This window comes from Atheta coriaria, unplaced genomic scaffold (genome assembly GCF_025399875.1).
Source record: "Atheta coriaria isolate IRGN ID8LTWV9N9 unplaced genomic scaffold, Caltech_Dcor_3.1 hic_scaffold_20_pilon, whole genome shotgun sequence".
NCBI classification, from domain to species: domain Eukaryota; kingdom Metazoa; phylum Arthropoda; class Insecta; order Coleoptera; family Staphylinidae; genus Dalotia; species Dalotia coriaria.
In genome coordinates, this window is record NW_027045462.1 from 1 (window position 1) to 22992 (window position 22992).

General features: G+C 37.7%; 1 protein-coding gene and 1 long non-coding RNA gene across 12 annotated transcripts; one reads left to right on the forward strand and one right to left on the reverse strand.

Moving 5' to 3' along the window:
• Nucleotides 1-93: 93 nt before the first annotated feature.
• Nucleotides 94-22678, reverse strand: mtd (TLD domain-containing protein mustard). Of its 11 annotated transcripts, XM_065315980.1 has the most exons (17): nt 21752-22678; nt 13519-13584; nt 12823-12923; nt 8985-9058; nt 8608-8812; nt 7493-7924; nt 7067-7425; nt 6948-6959; nt 6647-6880; nt 6446-6588; nt 5898-6233; nt 5379-5515; nt 4253-4485; nt 4064-4192; nt 3686-3760; nt 1922-2203; nt 94-1835 (listed from the first exon to the last, which is right to left on the reverse strand). In XM_065315980.1, the coding sequence occupies exons 1-17, from the start codon at nt 22015-22017 to the stop codon at nt 1530-1532; spliced, it is 3390 nt and encodes a 1129-aa protein (XP_065172052.1). In that variant the 5' UTR covers nt 22018-22678; the 3' UTR covers nt 94-1529. The 11 variants fall into 11 exon arrangements, with proteins under 11 accessions (XP_065172052.1, XP_065172054.1, XP_065172055.1 ...); XM_065315982.1 differs by lacking the exon at nt 6948-6959; XM_065315983.1 differs by lacking the exon at nt 3686-3760 and having other exon boundaries at nt 21752-22676.
• On the forward strand, nt 5511-6235 carry LOC135802409 (uncharacterized). Its single transcript, XR_010550545.1, has 2 exons — nt 5511-5759; nt 5816-6235. It is a non-coding gene; the product is annotated as an uncharacterized lncRNA (long non-coding RNA).
• Nucleotides 22679-22992: the final 314 nt, after the last annotated feature.

Genomic DNA, 22992 nt, shown 5'->3' on the forward strand with positions numbered 1-22992 from the left:
ACTGAAATATCAATAAAAATATTAAATGAGAACATTCTATAAAATTAAAAATGTTCCTGATGATCTGCTTTTCTCCAATAAAGAAAACACCTCTTTGATTAATAATCATCATTATATACAATATTTATACAGATAGATAACTAGATAAACGTTATAGTACACAACTTATAGACATCAACCTAATTCCTAATAAATATTTACGGTTCTCCATCTCTCCACATTTCATCATTCGCAAAGAACAAGCGCTCGAACGTTACATTACATTACAAAAAATATACATTTAATTTGTTATTTATGCATTAATATTTAGTTCTATTTTAATGCAATTTTCGATATACATAGTTTATGATGGTATGTATTTTTGTTTAAATAGTATTGTTAATTCTAATTGGTTCATCATTCCATCAGCAGAACTTGCTCAGAATACATTCAATCATGTCGCATGGAGAAATTTTCGAACCGCATAACAGCCTCTAAACATGTACATTACAGGGCATCTACATCAACATCTATCACATAACGTACAGTTGTTGGTTTGCGAATGAGATAACATCACTTTTTTTTTTTACTTTAACAACGTCTGATCTGCAATAACACTTTAAATATAGCTTATCCGTTATGCTAATTGTAGGTGTGTAGACACACGGGTCGCGCGGAGCCAATTCAAATATCACAAAACATTAATTGGTGAATGATGTGGCATCAACATGCAAAAATAAATATTTTCTAATCAATTTTCCCACAGTGATCAAGCAAACTGCACTGTACGCTATCACCACCTGCCTTACATTAAACCTACCTTCTTAACTACATATGTAAGTATGTAACTCTTTGTAGCCAATGCCCTGCATAAAGGTTTCAAATTTGTATCATTTGTGTATGTTGTAATTCAATCTCCCCCACAGTCCGTGTTTGCTTTGTTAGGTTTTATCTTGAAATTGACAACTGATATGCGTTATAACTACGCATCTAATTGACACGACAGACACTACAGCCTTTCTTCGTACGGCAAATTGCTACAACACAATCTCCGGGCTGAGAGCTAACAATAAATAAAGGGAGCTTGTTTCCTAGTGTGGTCATTCGTTGTAAGCAAGAAGCAACATAGAATGACTATTTTTATATTTTCAATTATTATTTGACCAGATGATTAGTCCTACGCAACAATTTTATCGATAATCTAAGAGCGTTCACTCATCAAGTCGCCTCACCCCGCCTCACAATTTTAACCGCCAAAACACTAAGTGAACGTATCGACAATGACTATAAGTATAAGCAATTGTATCAATTGTGTTGCTGATTTTGTATTCATAACAAATTTATAACAATAAATAATAAAGCGTTTGTTTGATCAATTCAATTTGCGTGAGACAGCAAACGCCCCAACAAACTAACACAATGCAGCCCAGCGTCCATTGATCGCATTGATTTCTTTTATGTCAAACGGCTTTGTGACGTTTTGATGTCGTATACCTGCCCTTACCAGATTGCCACACTTAGCGTTCAGCTATCAGGAATTATAAATTACTTTAAACGAATGCCCAACATTCCAAAGTCTTCACGACGAAGTCTACGTTTGGGGTGAGCGGATCATTGCCATAAGTCTTGCATGACTCGGACCTGCCCTGATATAAATCGCCATCCAACCACAAACCGAACTTGCCATCTCCAGCGCCGATACTCAAGCTCTCGTTGTTTCCCTTGATGAAATACAGATTCTCACCGGTCCAGTTGTACACTTGAAACTCTGGGCTGAATCTGAATAACAACGATTCTCCAGTACCGTAAAAGTGATCAGAAACTTGCAATGCGCAAGATGTTAAAGCACCAAATACCTGCGACAAACAATATTTAATTAGCGTCAACAGTGGAGATTGTTTCAACATAAGCGCTAACAGTTTGTTGAGGTAAATGTACTCACGTTATTGTCTGTATCTTGAATCACAAGTAGTATGGGCGATTCTAATTTGTGCATCTTCCTATACATCGAATTCAACGAGAAGCCGTGGGAACTAGTGCTGAATACCAGGGTCCAAACATAGCCCTCGGCGCGTGCCGGCAAATGTTTACATAGTGACTCTCGGTGCTCATAGGTGAGTACCTCGGTATTTCCAACGAGATCCGGTGGGGTAAGCTCAACGTCCAGGGGTGGATTGGCAGACGCATACAGCGCACGCCGAAACTCTTCGGACATGGGTAACACCTAAGCACAATCAAGATTAATCCCACATTCCATCCACAGAAAATATATGTGAGCGTAACATAAAAGCACATGTAGTCTATGTCTATAGAATCATTCCGATTGATTGAATCATTGATTCATCAATCACATACACAGCTAAAAGGTAGATGCGAGGAATGAAGTATTATGATTTATGTATGTGTTCGCCGAAATGTCATGAACTTTCAATCTCCTTACGAAATTCATGTCGATTGTAGCAGTGGAAAGTGTTGTACGCAGTTCTGAATGTCAGCAGCAAGTTTCGGCTGGTCCCACTTCAATTAAATACGTCCGCTTTTCATAATCAACGCACTCGTTGCCACATCAAGTAAAGTTAATTTTGTTGACAGTCGCGATTCGGCACAGCGCAAAAGCGCGTTTATTGTTTTTTTTTTTCTATGCAAACAATTGAGTGATTTTTTTCAAACGAAGTAATCACAGTAATTGTATAACATATACGTAGACTGTAAATCCGCACTGTGTTGGCTCACAACAAACGCACGTATTTAATAAATAAGCGATTCACTGCCGACCAACTGTTGGTGTACGCTATACTGAACCGTCCGACTACAAAACTTGTTCCCTTACTTGTGTTTATATTCGCGATGCGTCTCTCGAGATATTCGAGAGTGTTTGTTCATACGTGATCGAATTAACTGTTTAATATGCTAATACGCCGAAGTTGATAAATTTGAATTTTTAATGAACGCCCGGGCACAAATACCAAAGATTCAAACTACGCGTTACCGCCGAGGTGGAATCGCCAAATGCTCGTCTATTTATACCTTCTATTTTAGTTCGTCTGTATGTTTTGAACAGCTATGCTCGTGTGTCGATTAAAACAAGTTCGACTCCAAAAGATACGCTCCGCATGTATCATTGTAAAATTGTTTTAAACTGGTTTAGCAAATTGCATCATGTAAATGTTGTAGTTGTTGTATGCTGGCTGCAGTTCGGAAATGAGAGAAATACGCGTATGAAATAACTAAGGTGCGCCCCATACCAGCGTGTGCCAATTTACGTAATAGCCAATGTCCAAAAACATCAAACTCGTACTGTGCTCAGGCGCAAAAAAAGTTACAACGAATAATGTGTTCCTACCACATTCCAATTATAACCTTTGATAACACAAGTGTGTGTCTTGGCCTCGTCTTGAGAGAATTGCGCATGGACGGCCCAGACAGTAATATTTACATCGCTAGTATTCTAACATAGAAGGAATGCTAACATAGCCACATACTAAATGAAAGCAGAATTCAACTACGGTTTTTGGTGTGCGCTGCCTCTGCCCTCGCAGTTCGAGGGACAGTGGTCGGAAGTTTCGGTTTGATAACAACTAAAGGAGTGAGAGAAGTAGTCGAGTGAGGCAGGCAGGGCGGGTAAAGAAGGCATAAACACGACTTGGTACAACAACATTTTAGTTTGGCGTGTTTTTTGTTTGGTTTTGTGACGTGCATAGGTCACCTCATCGTTCCCATCCGCCGACATCGTCTGCGTCTTGATGATGCTGTAGATCTTAACGTATGGCGCCTTGATCAGCTGCACCCACACACAAGCACACGGAATGAATAGATATTTATGAACGTTACATACTTGTTGCTAAATCACATTTGCAGTCAAAATCAATCGCGTCCCGCCAGAAAAAAAGTTCGTTGAAAAGATCTCGTTCCTTTGTTTACAAAATGTGCGCTCCGCACTCGTTGACCTTGCCATTCAAAAAGTTTGTAAACAACCCGTTGGCAACATCGGTGATTTGATTTCATATTCTCTTTATGATAGCGCGTATAATATTACATGTTGCTCGCAAATGAAATGAATTGTCGAAAATGAAACAAGGCTTACCTCCCAACTTTCTTTGGTAAGTTCGGTGATTTCGCCATCCTGGCTGCCGTGCCGGCTGGCCGACGGTGTTGGCTCGTCGCTCCACAGTTCTGTGTCGGGTTCCACCAGCGAGAAACCCCTACCACGTACCTGTAAACCAAAATAAAAACATTCTATACTCCCATTATCGCTCAGTTGGCAAACACGTACATGCTCCTCGTTTAATTCGCCGTATAAATACGGAACCCAGGCCTGTACGAAATTGAAGAGTTCGTCGACCTTGTTTTTCGGCACGCTAAACCAATATTCTGGCCGCATCCGTTTCTTGCCGTAGGACATCAGCGGCGTTGAGCGCGGAATCGGCTTGTCTATGGGCTTGCCCATTCGCAAACGAAGATATAGCGGCGGGTCCTCACACGACCTTGCTGGCCTTGGAATCAATTCTACAACAAAAACTTACTTAATAAATTTGCCACGCGCGCAAATTTTCGCATTCTCATATTATTTCGAAAAAATAATCAAACATCACTGCCATTAATAAGTTAAACATATTTGCAGTCAGTCCTCAATCATAAAATAGAAAAACGCATTTGTTGTTTTAAACTGTATGTAGTATAGATGATAAAAAAAAACACTATGAAAACGAACGATTCGCAGGCAGCATAATTATAATTAAAAATAGATAAAAACATCAGAGTAAAAAACGCATGCGGTGCAGAAGCATATATGAACTACACCTACCCAGCTGGCCAAGCCCAAAGTGCGGCGAACGCACTGCCATAACAGATAAATTACTCACAATCATTAAAATGGAAATGATTTATTTAATTCAGTTTGTTTTTCTGATTCTTATATGTTTAGTTGCAAAAAACAAACCGAATTTGAATGAATAAACACTCTCAACGCAGTTCATTCTAAAATTCATTTAACAACTTGTGGTCGTAGATATAAACGGTTCAAGTGTAATTTGATTCTCATCAAACTTAATTTGCACATAAATAAGCGATTTCCACGTGATGCATCACTTATTTTTAGTGTGGCCAATTATCCAGCCCAATTACGAAAAAAACGATATTTCTATAACCACAAATTGAACTCTCAAGATGAATTATAACAACACTAAGAATGTAAAACTATGGATCCAACTACAAAAGTTCTACGGTTTTCAGCCGGTGCTGTGTAAGCACAACTATTATTCGTTCTAAAATGCCAATGTCGAATGATAATGTTTAAATAATTTGGTTTTTGTTTTATCAGTATTAAATTATTCGGAAACCTGTATTTTAGATTAACTTGAGGTTAAACTACAGAAGCCATGTTTTGATTTATAACTTACTTTCAAACGAGACAAACAACTCGGGCATGTCATCTACTGATACCATTGACCTGTAATCTAATTTCGGTGGCGGCGCCTTGGAACCCTTGCTGCCACTCTCCGTCGGCTGCCTGATAAAGGTCCCCACCGATGAACGCCTGCAATATTATTCACATTAGTGTTTAAGTGACACGATATTTGTAAACCAGATTAGAGCTAAGGCTGTTAAGCGTCAGGTAATACGTTCATTACCTGATGCCGCAAAGCGGTTCTTGTGTTTTTTGCATAGTCCACGAAAAGTTAGTGTCAGTGAGACGTGTGTTAATCTAAGGACGACAAGCATATTAAACATAAACAGGTGTGCTGACGAACGTTAGACATTGCTTTGGTGTGAGTGTTTTGGTTAGTCAGGTGCAAGCTGTGAGAATGAAGATGTGTTTATTTTTTGCTGGTTGCAGGGCGACACCAAGCATTCGAGGGGTTTCGCGAGTGTGTACGCGGTCGGGTGTGGTAGTGTACGACCAACACTGATGAACATACCCCACGGCACCAACAGTGGCACCAACAGCGTTGACGGCGCCTCCGACGGCATTCACCGAAGCGCCGACCGCCTCGCCGACAGCACCGACGGTCGCGCCGACCGAGGCCCCTACCTGAGCACCCATAGCGCCGACGCTGGCACCCATCGAGCTTATTATGTTAGTCGGAAAGAAGCTAGAGGAGTCCGTGTGTGGAGAGTCGGTGGCGGCGGTCGCCGGCGTCATCGGCGGACCTCCGCTGCCGCCGGAGTGCGGCCCGCCCGATCCACCGCTCTCCTCGGAGGGTGTTTTGCTCAAGAATAGACCAGTACCAAAATCCACCAAGTTGATTGGCGAACTGAATGCGTTGCGAATGCAATTCATGGATTATATAGATTATGATTAGTCACATAGGTGCAGCAAGGAGAGTTAAAAGTGTACGCAATTCCTTGCTGCCACTATTCGCAACTTGTTAATAGAATAAGCAGTAAGTGCTCCTTCGAAAAAAGCATGCATCGTCATTATTGCATGAGATACAGAATTTTGCCAAATAAGCAAAATTGTGCTTACCTAGAAAAGACTTTTGAGAAGACTGACGATGAGTGATGTACGTCAGCCGAATGAGGATGCGGCGTTTTTTCTGGTTCGTCCTTGCTGCCTTCGCCTGCCAACGTCTCCATCCAGGAGAGAGGATATGACAGTCGTTTCAACATCTACACAAAATCAAACTTTAATTTTCCAAAATCTGAATTAAAATATTTATGTACATACTTTATTCTTCCGACTTTCTCCTCCTTTATCAAGCTCGTCTTTATCAGTGGCACTGCTAGAGAGACAAGCGGAACTCTGATCTGCCTCAGAGCTGGAGTCCAAACTGAACGAAACCGAATTAGTTTTTTTGCGTCCGGGACTATCCGTAGACTCCGTATTGGTCACGTGTGTTGGCGCTATTGTGAGCGGTGGTACCCAATCATTTGATAAAATAACATCCGCATCACTGTATACCTATTAAAATAGAAGAAATCCCAAAATGAAAGTAACAATTTACGCCAACTAATGAGTTGCTAATTACCTGAGTTAAAGGCTATTCATGCGTGGAAATTTTTAAGTTAGAAAATAAAAACAAAAATCAGTTAGTATTATCATTAATTATACGATTACTAAATACGCAATCGGCGTAAAACTACTCACTTTCTTCGTCGGCATAGCGACGACCGGAGGCATGCTGGTGTCCCGGATGTCAATGCCTGAATCGTGGCAGCTCTGCTTCGTCAGGCTGTCTTCGTCCTCGTCGTTGTTACTGGGAGGCGCTGGAGATGCGGACAAGGGCAACAGCTCGTCCGTGTCCATAGAAGCTCGGTCGCGCGAAGGAATTGCCCAGTGGTGGTCGAGTAACGATTTGCGTCGCTCCTCAGCAGTACGTTGCACTGTCAGGTTTTCCGAATCGTCCAGATTGGTCGGCGTGACAAGATCACGCTCGAATGCCTTTGGAAATGCGTCACCCTCGCGCTCAGTGCAGGAACAAATTGATTCTGCATCATCCGCGGTGACTAAAACACACAAATAGAAATTAAAAACATTCTTCAGGATTAGAAAAATTAATTTTAGCAAACATACCCAGCTCGGGAAAGGTTTCATCCTTAACCAGCAAGGAATCAGTGGTGCTCTTCTCATTTTTAGGATAGTATATTTCGGGTTTGTCGCCACCGCTCTGTTCGATATGGCCCACTCTCATGTGAGCAATATCGTTGTAAATGGCGGCGTTAACAACAAATTCCATCGGTGCGATAACGCCATACGCCTCCGGACCATGCTCGATAACGAGTGGGTCGGACACGTTGGGGTCAAACATAACCGCGTTTGGCGTAACCAACAACACGCCAGATACAACGCCCTGTCCATCAGTGATATGTCGTACGTTGATCTTGAGAAAACGCTTGTAGATTGCTGATTCCTCCTCAGCGATGATGTCAGTCGGGCCGGAAGGCGTCCGTATTCGCTCCACATGGCCTGGCTTGGGGCTTACCGGTCGCAGATTGTCGAGGAGCTCTAGAAACAAACAATATGCGTTGAGTGCCACACTTATAATTTCGCACTGATAACAACACATCACAATATAGCAGCACGGCGTGTCTAACGCAACGTGTTAACACTATGTCACATAACAAACAAACAGAGTTGCTAATAAGGCACGGCACAATGCAATGCGGAAAATATGCGCCCAATTTGTATTAGCCACGTTTTAAAACAAGAACGTCAAAACTCACTCTGAAAAAATGTTAACCCAAACATGGCACCCGTAAAACAATGCTAGCACATCTGATTTTCATCTTGTGAAATGCCGCGAATTTGCAATCGCAGCTATATCAAACACCATAAATTATTTTGTCCGCGCTCGACTGTCTGATAATGTACAATACCGCGATTCTGGCATGTATTGAAAAAGTAAATACCGCCACTTATTTGATTCTCTCTCTTATCGCCTGCGACGTAAAAGTGCTCCCGCCTCGCGACATATTTGTGCACGCTGCGCACTCAAAATTCTCTCACTGTCTATTTATACATGCCTCGTCAGTGTTAAACCACAAATTTCAATTCCAAAATGTGTCTACACTGACACTGCAATGCTAGCTCACTCTAAGTTGGCTATGACTAACATCTGAACAGTTTATAGTGTGACATCTTTAGTGGATATTAAAAGTGCAAGATATTAATTTAATATATCAATTCACCTTTCTCATCAGCTGGGAGCTCATCATGTGACTCTTCAATAGGTGTGGATGCGTCTGAATCATTATCAACTGGGACGCGGACAGGTACAAACAATTGTTGCCCAGGGAAAATGTATGGAGTGCCTAAACGATTCAATTTGGTCAGTTCTGATGGAGTAGTATCAAATCTAGCAGCCAATGAAGTCAGTGTATCTCTATCAGCAACCTGAAAGTGATAAGATCATTTTATTACATTCTTTTATTGCTAGCAATAGAAAGAGTCAAACATTTTATTTGACTATCACTTATGTAAGTAGAGTGGCACTTATGTTACATATGATTGCAACATACAATTCCATAATAGGCAATGAATTCAAAAAGTCAATTATTACACTTACTATATATGTTGTAGTATTCTCAGGGGGTCCAGTTCTCTTCTTCTCTGCAAGGCTATTGCTGGAGCCATCAGCATCTACAATTTCAAACAACACATATGAAATATACACTTTAAAACATTTCAAATGTGCATAGGTATAATAAACGTGTACAATTGGCGTTTGCAGGAGCAGGTTATACAAAAACTGGAAACATCGGCGAGTCTAACCTCTCCGCGACGGAAGGCCGTCCGCATCGCACAAAACAAAGTCGAATTCGTCCGCGTCGATGTTAATCTTGCCGACTCTATCGTAATAGTCGTCGACGAAGTTCATTTTCGCCAGCTGCTTAGCGTGTTATCAGTTGATCACGTGTAAACATATCGATCGCGATCGGCGCCTGCAGCGGAGATGCGCAGGCCGAGAGGCACAATCACAACAAAACTACTTGTTCGATGACAGCGGATTCAGCGACTAAATAATATAACCTCATGAGTCACTGCGCGCTGGAATGAATGGAATCGTTTGTTTCAAGGCCATGGCGCATGAATTTACGACCTGCAGAACTCTGAATATACCGAGGCGTCAAGCAACTTCAAATGGTTGTTTTAAAAGTATCTAAACTTATTTAGCCAATTTGTTCAAGATTATCATCAATTTTTAATTATTTAATTAGATCATAAACTATACTATACTAGTCATCATATTTGATCTGATCAGTTAGATCCTTATTGGTATTATATCATTCTGATTAGCTAATGTTTCGAATTTGGCCCAACATTTCTTAAAAATAAAAGTCGTTTTAAAATGCCCAGTGTATATTTTAACGGTACCACAGAGGAACAACACAACTAATTAATCTAGAGCAACGTCCTACAACTTCGCAACCACTAGCTTTGTAATTTAATAATTCATTGTGATTGTATTATGCAAAAATAATTCACTAAAAGTTGTTTTAATCGGACATAAATTTGTATTTCAACGTTTCTCGAAAAAATTATAAATGCAAATATACAATATTTACTTAAAATTGTTAAGCATTTTAGAACATAACATATTTTAAAACTACCAAACAAATTGCTGAAAATATTATAGGCATATGTGAAAATTTATCAAGGACCAGTACATAGCGCGCCATCTCAACGCTGGAGAACGAGGTACACAAACAGGAAACTCAAAAGTAGTGAAGTGAAGAAACATTTATTTTGAACTTTAGGTATAACACCGAAGCTAAAGAAATAATTTTAGGGTTGTTAAACTTTGATATCCTAGATTAAATTTCGCAACTTTGTGAAGTGTTAAACTTGTTCTATTTCAACGGCCAAATTGCCTTCAAACCAATTGCAAGCAAGATTGTAAACTGACAATGTCATAAATGATTCATCTTTACAGCTGATCTAATATGGTGCAACGCAACCACGATTTATTCAAATATTCGCCGATTATTAATTGTTTAATTAACGACCACAGAATCACCGGTTGAATGTTATATTCATATTCAGATAGGCAACCAAACATTCTCATCGTGAACATATACGGGCAATTCGATGCCAAATTGAGGCACTCGCAAGATTTAATACATAAATACAGAAGCTTATTGTAACTTCATAATTCAATAGGTCCCATTATTATTTCATTATCGGGCCAGGTAAATAAATATTTAACTATATCATCAAATCTCATGAAAATCGATAGCGATCGTGCAAACCAACATTTTATATTACGAAAATTGTGTTCAAAGGGACACATGAGAAAAAAAAACTTTGCAATGTTATGGACAGAAAATAAACTTTACTATTTGAAAATTAATGGCACGGAAACTTTTTAAAATCGGGAGGCTTTTCGTATCGAATATATTTGATATCGTATTGAATATAATATTAACGCGACCTCAAAAACCTGAAATCACTTTTACTTCACTCAATATTTCTAGTTGGTTCGATCAAAAGCTATTATTATGAAACGAACACGTCACGTTTTGACCGTCGCGCTCCATAAATCGATAACAGCTCACAATTCCTACAAAAAGTGAATAAAGCCAAAATTGCATGAATGTTTAAAACGCAATTAATATTAACGTAATCGTAACGAAGCAGCATCCAGCCGCGGGACAACAACAAGGTACATGGACATGGGCGACGCCACAACTGCGGTTATGCCCATAATTGGGTATCGATCCGAATCGATCGCAATAAAAATATAATTACTCAATTACGCACAACGCATCGCATAACGCGTGCGTGGCAATGCGTCTGTTGTTTTCGGAGGCGGTTCGTACATTATGTAGTTTTATGGAAAATTTATGCCATGCATAAAACACGGGTTTATTTGGAGTGGGCGCTCATGGCGGTAATATATTGCTTGGCATTGTACCAACGCATCCACAAATGTACTTTAAAAGAGCTCGCCACGGATTTGGAAGCAAAAATGCGCCGTTTGAGATTACTTTGGGTTTACGTAAACACGTGTAACAGACTGCCACGGGTAGTTAAAATTTTTAACTGCGACTTTGAGAAGATGAAAGCAGCAAATGTGTTACAGAAATGTTGAAATTATATGATGCCATGAAAGATTAACTTACAACGAAAATAAAAAGTAACAAAGTGTTCGACTTTACGTGTTAATTTGGCACGTATATTCATAATATTTACGCTTTAATGGAGTGCAAAATGTAATGTTTGGAATTGCTAGATTTTAAATTAGTGAATTATATTTGTGTTGTGTGAATTTTTCATCTTTGACATTCTGCATGGATTAATTTGCCATATAGATAAATAAAAAACAATAAAAAAGACTAACATCACACTGCAAATAACATTTCAGATTATAATGTATCAACTGAGGCGGCAGTCCAATACACCAAATTAGATCTAATTTAATTTCGCTGCATGCGTTCAGAAATTCGAATCGCTGCGACACCACCACGTATAAAACCTCCAACACATCCCATTTTGCGCCGAAATAGAAACCCGGGAGGCAAATGTGCAATATCCGCTGCAGCGAATTTTAATGTCGTTTCAATGTTGTAACACGGCTAATAGTGTAGCATAGCGCACATATTCCGGTTTCCATTCAGCCCGACGACCAACGAAATGTAAATAAATCGGCTAACAAGATATATCACGATATAATTGATATTCGTCGCGAATGAAACGCCCGCGGGGCGGTTTAATAATATTCTTTAATTGGATATTCTCGCGTTTTCAATATGCACACACAAATTGCTTAACTTTTTTACTTCGTCTGTTTTGTCTGTCAGTCAGTTCTTAATTGAACGCACCTGCGCAAAACTTGAACAGTAGCAAATTGGCACATGCCTAAAAGTCGCTTCCAGCAGTGGCGTCCACATCCAGTACTCGTTGACGTTAGAATGATTAAGCCAGCAATTAATATAGTGCTCGAAACACGCGGGACGCCGCTAAAAATAGCGTCGTTTGAAAAAGCTATTAATAAACTCGCGCGTGATTACCGCAATCGAATTAAATTTGTTTCCAATTAGCGTAGGTAAGAAGTTGCTACGTTTCATGGGTAATAAATATTAATTCTCGTGAGTAACGATAATTAAACTAAGTACTAATGGCGTGCGCGCCTGTTATTTAATTGTACGATATTGGATTTGATCGTTTTCAATTATATTAAGATCTTAATAATCTACTAACATTTTGTTGATGTCAAATTGGCTCTTGAAGGTGAAAGTTCATAGATATTAAATATCTGAATGCATAAAATGTTCCAATAATCGACCATAAATCATCCAACGTTCACCTCTGAACTTTTCATGTTTCCATGGTTACGACATGCGCATTTGGTTGCATAAAATGCGATTTCAACATTTTCTTGAGTTTGTAATGAAATAACTAACCTTTGCTCAATGATTTATCCAACTGTCCATCGACTTTGGCCCTCAACGCCTCCAAATCAAATGGCGAAGTAATGCCGTGGTCCACACTCCTGCTTTTACTCCTGAAAACAACCAATAAATAATTATTACCTGATGGCTATAATATTTTATTATCTCGTTAAAATCGCACATGTAGTATGTGTGAAAAGTAGTTAAATAGTTAGTTAACAAACAAACTTAAACAAATAATTAAAACAAATCATTATACGGATAAGATGTAAGTTTAGACAAACATGAGATTAACTTTAAAGAGGCGTAAAAACGCAGAAACATTTTCAACATCATGTAAAATTTGCTTGTTAGAACGTGCGAACAATACATCGTTAGACACATTTTTTTCATATCATTTTATTCCGCCAAGCGAATGATAAACACCATAACCGTGTGAATGTTATTGAGTTATTGAGCTTTGGTCGCGTGTACGTGCTAGTTTTGCATTGCATGAACACACGTTTTGCTGCAAAACGTCGAACAAATTGTCGAACGATGCGCACCGATCGAATCGTAGAGAATGATGATGTTCTCGGCATGCAAGGTCGTTAATATTGTTAGAGCATATAATACTTTATACTAGTTGATTGTTAGTTGTACGATACACAGACGCAACATTGATTAGTTTTATTAGATGTTAACCCAGGCTGAGTCAGATGGGCTCACCTAGTCCATGGAAATTCGTTGTGATTTTTGGTTACCGGACCAACATCTTGAGAAGCTCGGCGTGACCTTCAAGTAAAACAAAATATAAATAAAGGACGAAAATCTAAAATAACAATGCATTAACATAGTTCGCGGTGAAAATTGTGAAATAATTGTAAATTGTATGCTTACACAAGGTCTTCAACATATACTTCTAATATAACCATAAAAATAAAATTTATAACCTAACTTCTTAAAACCCAACTCTTCCTAAAAAATAAAAACCAGACAACGCCCTCTATGTATGTAAAAATTAAGGTGGATAGCGAAATTAATTTTTTGCTATTTTTTTTAGATTAAACGCTTTATACGCCTAAACATAAGTCTTACACTGTAACTACAAACAATAAAATTGCCTATTTGTAAAATCAAAATGTAAAAGTTGTGCCAGCGTCATAAATTCAATTATTATTACAGATTGGCTGAAAACGAATTTCTACATAATCTCGCCATCTTTTTCATTCCAACTGCGCTGTTGCCGCCCGCAGGCGAACTGATTGAAATTGAAAATTGATTTCAATACACCGCGAACAGCGTGTTGTTTATTTCACGAATGTCGCATCAAATGTATGCCAATATATTTCATTCCGCAGAACAAAGCCCCCGCACACACGCTTGCGAAGCTCTCCTCTTCGATTCATATTCGTTCGGCGTGCTTGATAAAATATCCTGTTGCTCGCGCTGAATATTCAGCGTTCGATTTTGTCCGTGTCATCTGGTATTCCTGTCTGCGCATCAAACGCATACTGAACATGCTGATAATAATGAATGCGGGATGAAAAGCAGAAGCGGAATTATCAAGTCGACTTCGCGCACAAAAAGAGGACCGAACGGGACTACATTCCAAACATAAATCTATCTATGTAGTACCGTGCATATCAACATTCATAGGCACATAAACGCTCGATCATTTAATTAATATGTAATAAATAGTTAATAATAGACTTGGTACAAAAACGAAATGCGGAAGCATATATCACAGGCCTGCTTTGTTTTATTATGTAGAGATAATCAAGTTTCGAGATGCGTTTCCTCATTGTTATCGTGCTATCGTCTAGCGGGGTTAATATTAATGAGATTTATAAATAATCTGAGTACTATAATTCGTAAAATATTGTTCAAATAAATTTAACTTCAAAAACTTGAAGTTTTATCTTTTTTTAAATTTATTTATATGCTATTGTTGATTAATATTAATGTTGGTAATAAAAAATTAATTTTATTGGCAATAAATTACAGTATAAAAATGTAAATATTATTTTGACTGCATTGCATCTAATTACCTGTTTTTAACATCTTTCGAATAATTTAAACAATACGTGATTTTATGACTTGTATTTTGGGCTCTTCCTAATTTATGAACTGAGTGCTCTCAGTTTTAAACGCGTCGCAACAATAACAATGAAGCTTAATTTAATGATTTGACCTTGACGTTAATTTATTTCAGTGGGTTTGCTTAGCGTCTTGTCCCCCCACGTGCTTAAGATAAGAACGAATAAACAATTAAGCGCAAATCACGAATATTTCAAGCGCATTACATTCGTTCAGCGAATAATAATACGCGCTAAACGAAAACCAAAACAAGCGTGGACAAATATGGAAAATGTATGAAAAAATAAAGCAAAACAAACATGGCAGAAAATAAAAACGGTTGACAAATACAAATCAGATTATAAATATTCCATCTCAAAGGCAATACGAGGTTGCACGTCGTCCTGCGGTGTGAAATAGACAAATAGCTACAACTGTCCGCGCATTCGTAACGCACGCACGCACGTTTATTCTAATGAGGTGCGGGCAGGTGATACGCAGGCGACGATTTCGTTTAATTGGATTTGCCTACGCATAGCACAAACAAGCGGAACGTGTGCGACGAGTCTGTGCGTTTGAGTATACTATAAATTATTCAATGACAGACACGAAACGCATGACATTACAGTCGAGCAATGGTTAAAAAGTTAAAGCTGATCATTAGTCGCTGGCCTTTTTATCAACTTTGTTTGCTACTACATAGCAAAGTTGCGTGGCACGACAGGGAATCAAATTTTTTTCAATCGTGTTCTAATGTAAACATATTATCACAATGTCAAGTTAATTTTTTTATCGTTCCAAACGACCACCTGCCGTTTCATTAAACCAAACATAAAATTAAGAAAATAAAGTAATTACGTCGTTTTGTATGCAGCAATTTGAGTTTACAAATGCAAATTTCAGCGCAGCAATGTGAGAAAAGGTGCAATTTCGAATGCAAACAAAATTATCGCATATTGTCCCCGTCACACATTTCACAATCGTTGTGACAAAATGCCAGCAATCATATCGACAATGCAAACGCAAAACAGTGAAAACAGTGCGCCGATTATAATCGCATTCGATTATGTCATAAACTGCGTGACGAGCACGAGCGTTGTGTTTATTTTGCACCTGAGTACACTGCACAATACAAATTAATTATTCACGTGCAATATTTTCATATTTGATGACAAAAACAAATACATTCTGAATTTTCAAACTGTTTAAATTATTACAAAATACATTTACTTGATGTACTAGTTGTATTTCCTGCATATTTAAAATATCTAACATTATACAACTTGTTGACTTGTAATGCTGTAATAAAATATTAAAGTATAAGTCTAATTAACTTCTTACGCAAATGCTCAATTCATGTTGGTGAATGCAGCGCGCATTACTTCATTCGCGACGTCAATTTATTACTCATCGAGCGTATCGGCGCATTAATGAATATAGAGACGCATAAATATGTAAACAAAGCTGGGCAGTTTCGCCGTTATCCACAAGTATTTTTGTGTGTCTTTGTGTTTGTGTGCGCCTTGTTTTGTGGGTAAAAATAGCGACCGACTGGCGACGGTAGGCCGCAATTGCCGCTCGCTCATCGTTCATGCCGAATGCGTGTATGAAAACAACTACGCAACAATTGGTCGTATATTTAGCGTTTTATGTCTCGCTTTCGGCTAGTGGCACAAAGAAAAGCGAAGGCACGGTAGGCATGTAAACAATGATTATTTTTAGAACACACTTGAATAGCCTATAATGCTATAAGCCAAGATATAGTGCGCGTATGGCCGAAAGCAAACGGCTATCATTTTTATATGCCTGTATTTATGAGCAGCGTGGTTGTAATTGCTGTTCGATGCTTCGATGAATAAATCTTTAACGACTTCTCGTTTTGACGCAAGTGGGCTACTTTTTTGATAATTGTAGATATAAATTCAATTATAAACGGTTGTAGTTTACGTTTAACTTATGCTCAATAAACCTTAAACCTAAAACTACATTTAATCTATAATATAAAAATAAATCGCAAAATCTGTTGGTAAGCGCATAACTCAACAACGCCTAGACCAATTTGACCAATTCCTTTTTTTTTAATGTTCGTCAAAGTCCAAGGATGGTTTTAACGGCAAGCAAAATTCGAATAATTGCCGGGAAAACCCTAATAACAGCCCTTTTCTATAGGATAAAAGTTGGCATTGAAATTCAATCATAGTTATAGTTAAATAGTTGAACCCGAGATGGCGCGCTGAAGTGCATTATTAAAAATTCTTTTTATAATTAATTTCTTTAAAATAAAATTGTGAATATTATTGATAGAATTGACACATACTATGTCTAGAACAAGAGAGTAAAAACGAATTACATTTTAATTAAATACTACCGGGACAAAGTCGCGGGCAAAAGCTATATTAAATATATTCAAATATATAATCATACTTTTCGATTGCATTTATATAAAAAAACATTGTAAATTCCCAATTTGTGAAGTACACTTGAAAATAAATCTAAAATAATAGATAATTATATAATTAAAAAGCCTTTTCTAAAATTAGATAATTCTCGAGACTTCGCTTATCTAAATTTGCATTGTCACTGTTTAGAACCTCACTACAAAGTTGATAAAAGCAGTAACAGCTTGCTCAATATCTATCAAAATCATAAGATCCTAATCTTTAACTAGATACATTAGCAAAAGTATTAGTAATAATTTAAATCAGTTGGAAATATCGCGGTAGATTTATGATAAAATCAACTAATCGAATGTTCCATCTGCATGCTTAAACTATTGGCAAAACTAAGTAAAACCTTGATAAATAATCTCTCTCATAAGTAAAACCGACACATAAATCCGTTCAACTAGTTTCCGAAAACGGACGCAAGCGACAATATCTCAAATGATTCATATGGTCACAAATATCGCAAATTCGCATGTGTCTGACATTTATTATGTCTAAGTATTTCAATTTACATATAATACGCAATTTTTCTGAAAAGTACTTTCACCGTTTTATTTTTTATCGCACTAACCTCGAAAAATGCAAAATAAATTTGCGACATTTTTCGCGCTGAATGCGTGAGTGTTTGCTACAATTTCATAAAATTGACAATGCGATAATGTCGCGCAAGGTTTAAGCCAGCGCGTTTCTTTTATAATCGTTTATAGCTTCAAATAAAATAAAATCTATTATGCATTGTTCATGGTGGTAATAAAAAAAGTATTAAACCCACCTCGTGTTTCGGTCGTAATTGTTTTTCGCATACTTTAAATCGGCCAAAATGGTGAAACTTAAATCAAGAAAATGTCAATGCATGCAAAATTACGTGCGTTTAACTATATGTGTTAAATGTCGCATGAAATAAAAGAAAATACACCGAATGTAAATTTAAAAATAAAACAATCGGAAACTTGCTAATGACGGATCAGACTATTCGAATGTAGGTTTGTTGTGATTTCGGTGGCGCGTGTACAACTTGGACCAGAATCAAAAAATAAAAATAAAACTTTTCCGCCCAAGACATGTTTTATTTTTGAATAATTTTGAAAGCATACTTAGATTTTCTCAAATATAAATATAAACACGTAAATAATAAATTTTTATAACTGTAACGCTGTATAAGAATAATTTTGCAATTATTTGCAGTATTTTGCAAAAAAAAAACTAATATTTCCAATATAATATTACTTTAATATATTATACACTTAATATAATTACTTTTTAATGAAAATATAATCTTTGTGAAACTTGGCGGGGCCCTGTTATAAAATTTAGGTTATTCGACGCAGATAAAATGTAACGCAATGCAATAAAACGAAATCGCTGCACGCCGTGATGCAGCTTGATTATTTACGGAACCCGGCTGTAATAAATTATGCACGAAAAGTGTTACACGGAGAATAACGTTGTACATGCGCACGCGTTGATGAATCGTTTTTATTATTTATTTTCGCGCATGCCAGACGACATTATTGTTTCATTTCATGCTCGGTGCGCGCTCGTGGAGTCAAAGCAAATTGAAAACTGAAATTTAATTTAATTTCATAAAACCGGTGCATATTAAAAATCAACATGAATATTCACATTCACGTACACTGCCAAATTTTATTAACTCGTACTTGAAACATAAATATGATTCCGACAATTGCAGTTTCTTTATGAACCTGTATCGACATTAACTCGATAATAAATCAACGCAGGTTAATAGGTCCTGTCTTGCGCACGCGGTCCCACCCATAAGGAACCCCGAATCACAACTCACAACCAGTGATTATAATTTATTTATACGGCAATAATTTAGTACTAAATATGCCGAAAAGCGTCAGATGTCAGATACAAACGTTTGCGACACTCGAATGGAAATAAATCGTGTGGTCAGTTTGTATGACGCGGTCGTGAACTTTAAGATCATCGCTGCAGACGAAACATTTTTGATGGTGATTAATTTTTCATGTTTATTATAAGTGCAGGGGTCTTAACCTTAATATTTATATGTCGTTCGATACGCGGCTGAAAGTTGTGTGTTTATTTTATATAATTAAATATAACATTTAAGTATGTTAAGTACGTATCACTTAATTTCATAACATGCGAGATTATGCGCGAATGGAAATTTAAGATCGCAAATACGTTCGATTTTTATTTTAATTTTGTTTTAATTGGGTGCACACGTGCGATGAAAAATGAGATACGATGCTAATCGTATTATCATAAATTAACTTCAAGAAAATGAAAAAAACATAAAATACATGCATAAATTTTGTTTTCAGGGAAACACGTAGATTATTAGTTTAATTTTAATTGAAATAAATTTAAATTTGAAGTGAGTATTAAGCATAGACGGAATTTTAATGTTATAGTTTATTCGTATGAATTTTAAGAATGTTTTTCAGCAGAAATCAACAATAAATTAAACTTTTAAAAATCGATATTACCATAACGACCACACTAAATAGAAAAAGAGTAAAAGACGGCTGTCGCCACATTATTCAAATAAATAAGCCACGAGCCGAATGACAAATGTTCTCGCTTAATTAAGACCGAAAGCGTCCGTGTACCAAGTGCGCATTACGGTTAAAAGTGAATAACTCACCATTTGCTTGCGGCTCTATAATTCGCCAGGAACGAAAATATTACCAAGCTAAATAAAAAAAGCGAATAAGAAAAAGAGTTATAAAACAATATTCCTCGTCAGAGGATGAAGATTCAAATAACAATGGAGAAAAGATTGATGCACCATATATCCAAAAAGTGCGAAAGATAAAACGGAATTCAGGAAAAAGATATTACAGTTAAACCGGAAGTATTGTTCATGAAAAAAATTTCGAAAACAAAGATTGTGGTTGTCGGAATGCGTGCACAAAAAATTATAATGAAGAAGAAAGAAAGAATATTTTTGAGAAGTTTTGGGGTTTGGCAGATTTTAACAAACAAAATGTATTACTTCACGAAGCTGTCTGTGAAACGAAGACGTTTTTTTTCTTCAATTTGAAACATCTTAAATTATGTTGAATGGACTTGGGCATCTTCAAATTTTATAATGAATCTGGCTGTTAATTTTGAAAGTGGCCCAACTCCATTCTTGATAAGGAAACGCACGTTATTTACTTAATAATTGCCACTATTTTAACAGGAACTTTAAATTTAAATATCAATCCGCATTCGGCGTGTTGTTGTGTTATGAATTAATTCCGTGCGTCGTGAGGCGTGGGCAAGAAACTAAATAATCAATGAACACGGCACGCAAATTATTTTAGCATGTGATACATAAAAATAAACGGCGCGCTCAAATTCATGACATGTGTAAGTCACTCTTAATCTATATTCAAAATAATAGTAGTTCTTGTTCGTATTCAACTCTTGATTGTTGTTATTGTGAGGTTGCGAATTCGTCCGCTTTTTAAATGGGTGCTATTATTATGGTAATGCACGGGTGCGCGTTGTAAGTGGTTATTAAAAAATTAACATAGCTAGCCCAAGAACGAATAATAAATAAATAAAATCGCAAATTAAATGCCTTTGTCGTCCGTCAATGAAATGCCATTTGATACTTTAACACTTTAAAGGTTGATTAATCGCTTAGATAAGCGATGAAGATAAATCTTGTAACGCCCCTGCGATTTTTATTCCACTGTAGTCATAGTCTACATCTACAGTGTCAGAAGGTGGAGAATTATAACATTAATTTTTTTGCTCAAGGATGCATCCTACAAAATATTAATCTTGCTGGGTTGAAATGTTATTGAGAGCAATATTTGCAAATCTAATTGTAAGCCCAGATTTGAATATGAATTATGAATTTCAAGTATGAATTTATCATTAATCAAATCGTGAATCATATCAAGAAAAATTCTGCTTTTGTAGATGAGTATTTCCAAGTTTCCAGGACTAATTATCTGCACGGTTGAAAAACTGTTTACTTGTTTTGTGATGACGCTATCCGCAAGTTGTGCAAATCCCACAAAATTCAAAAAAACTCATTAAGGATTTCCCGTGAAGCGTCAAGTCGAACACAAATGACCCTGCTTTAAGAATGATTATGATTGACAAATAATATTTGTGCATAAATCGCGAAGATTCCAGTTGGTTGGTATTCACATTTTACATTCATTAAATATTCAAATATATTTGTGTTAGATTAGTTCCTAAGTTCCTGTACGTTGTTGAGTTACTGGAGGTCGCCAACTAATCTTCTTCAGAAAGCGACAAATAAAACAATTTCGGCGCTCGACTTCCGGTCAACACTTTCGATGACCTAAACTAACATTTTCTTACAAGCGGTAACTTTTACACAACCAGTCAGACAACAACGCGACTAGTCTAGCAAAACAGTACTTTAATTTGCATTTCATTTACAATGTATATATAGTTTAAATATTTGAGGTTTGAAAAAAAATTACCTAGGCCATTGTTGATTAGCAAAAATATTCCACCAAGAAGGACGTTTTTGGCGTGCTTCCGGCGGTGTGGAAGACTCAACGACACCCTTTTTACGTTTCCGTTCAAACTTGATGGCATGCCATGATTTACGTCGAGCTTTCTTGTCGTGAATGCCGCCACCATCGGCGGTAATCGCCACTTCTTGTTCAACAACAAACCATGCCGGTTCCTCTTCAACAATCCACGGATCCTTTTCGTGGACGACGTGCAGCACTTCCGAATTCATCGTGTGCACATAATACGAGTACGCGTAACTTTAGGTCCCCACTTCCGGTTTACTTGCGTTGCGTTGAGTAATGCAGGCGTGCGTACGCGTGCGTCTCTTTCTTTCGAATTGATAATTACGGTCAAACAGGCACAAAATGGCCAGCCGCGCACGCGGGAATTGTGCAATTGGCTTTTAACGGCGGCGAGTCGTCGACTCGTTGCAGGACATTATTTTCGATCCTAGACCAGCAGCAGCGAGCGCAACCGTGAGGCCCGTGCGCATTCGAAAAACTTTCACGCGTACAGAATGCGCGATGCCACCGACCGCGGACGGCGAGTCGCGCGATGTCTTGCGGTAAATATATATCGTTCGACAATTTTCTACTTGTCTGAGGAAATGGGCACACACGCGCACTGATTTTTTTTGTGTAGCAATTTTGTTCTCTTTCTCTCCTAAACACGCCTTGGCCAAATTTTAATTAATTTCGCACAACACCGGAAATTGTATTTGATTTAAAATTATTTGCGAAAGTATGCGCAGCGAATGGAAATGCAATCAGACTTAAGTCGAGCCAAGTTGCGGTCGGCTTTTCTCGACGACGGCGTGCAGGATACTAAAGTAAAGCCTCTCGCGTTGGAGCGATCGACGGTGCACTAACCTCGCCGAACAAACGCGCTCGCGACTCTCGCGACTTGTTGCGCCCGCGACTCGCTGCGACCGCGGCCGCAGCTTCGCTCACGCGGCTTGCGGCGGGACGCACAACACTTCCCGACACTATCAACCAAGCAAGACGACGTCCACATTCTCCAAGTGCCGCTAATACATTCTTAACTCTAAGTATTCGAAAATACGTAAATGAGTTTTACCTACTGCGCATGCGCACTAGTACTTAACGCGCCATTTTAAAGTAATCTTTCATGAATATTTTTTATGTGAGTTAATTTTCGTATTGTAATATTGTGTAAAATTACGATCTGCTGCAACAGACTGCGT

Excerpts from the sequence above, each read along its gene's own strand:
- mtd (XM_065315980.1), bottom strand. The coding sequence starts at position 22,017 with ATGAATTCGGAAGTGCTGCACGTCGTCCACGAAAAGGATCCGTGGATT. Across the intron at positions 4,486-5,378 it reads GTTGTTTGTCTCGTTTGAAA|AATTGATTCCAAGGCCAGCA; the intron begins GTAAGTTATAAA and ends TTTTTGTTGTAG. Across the intron at positions 2,204-3,685 it reads CGGCGGATGGGAACGATGAG|GTGTTACCCATGTCCGAAGA; the intron begins GTGACCTATGCA and ends GATTGTGCTTAG.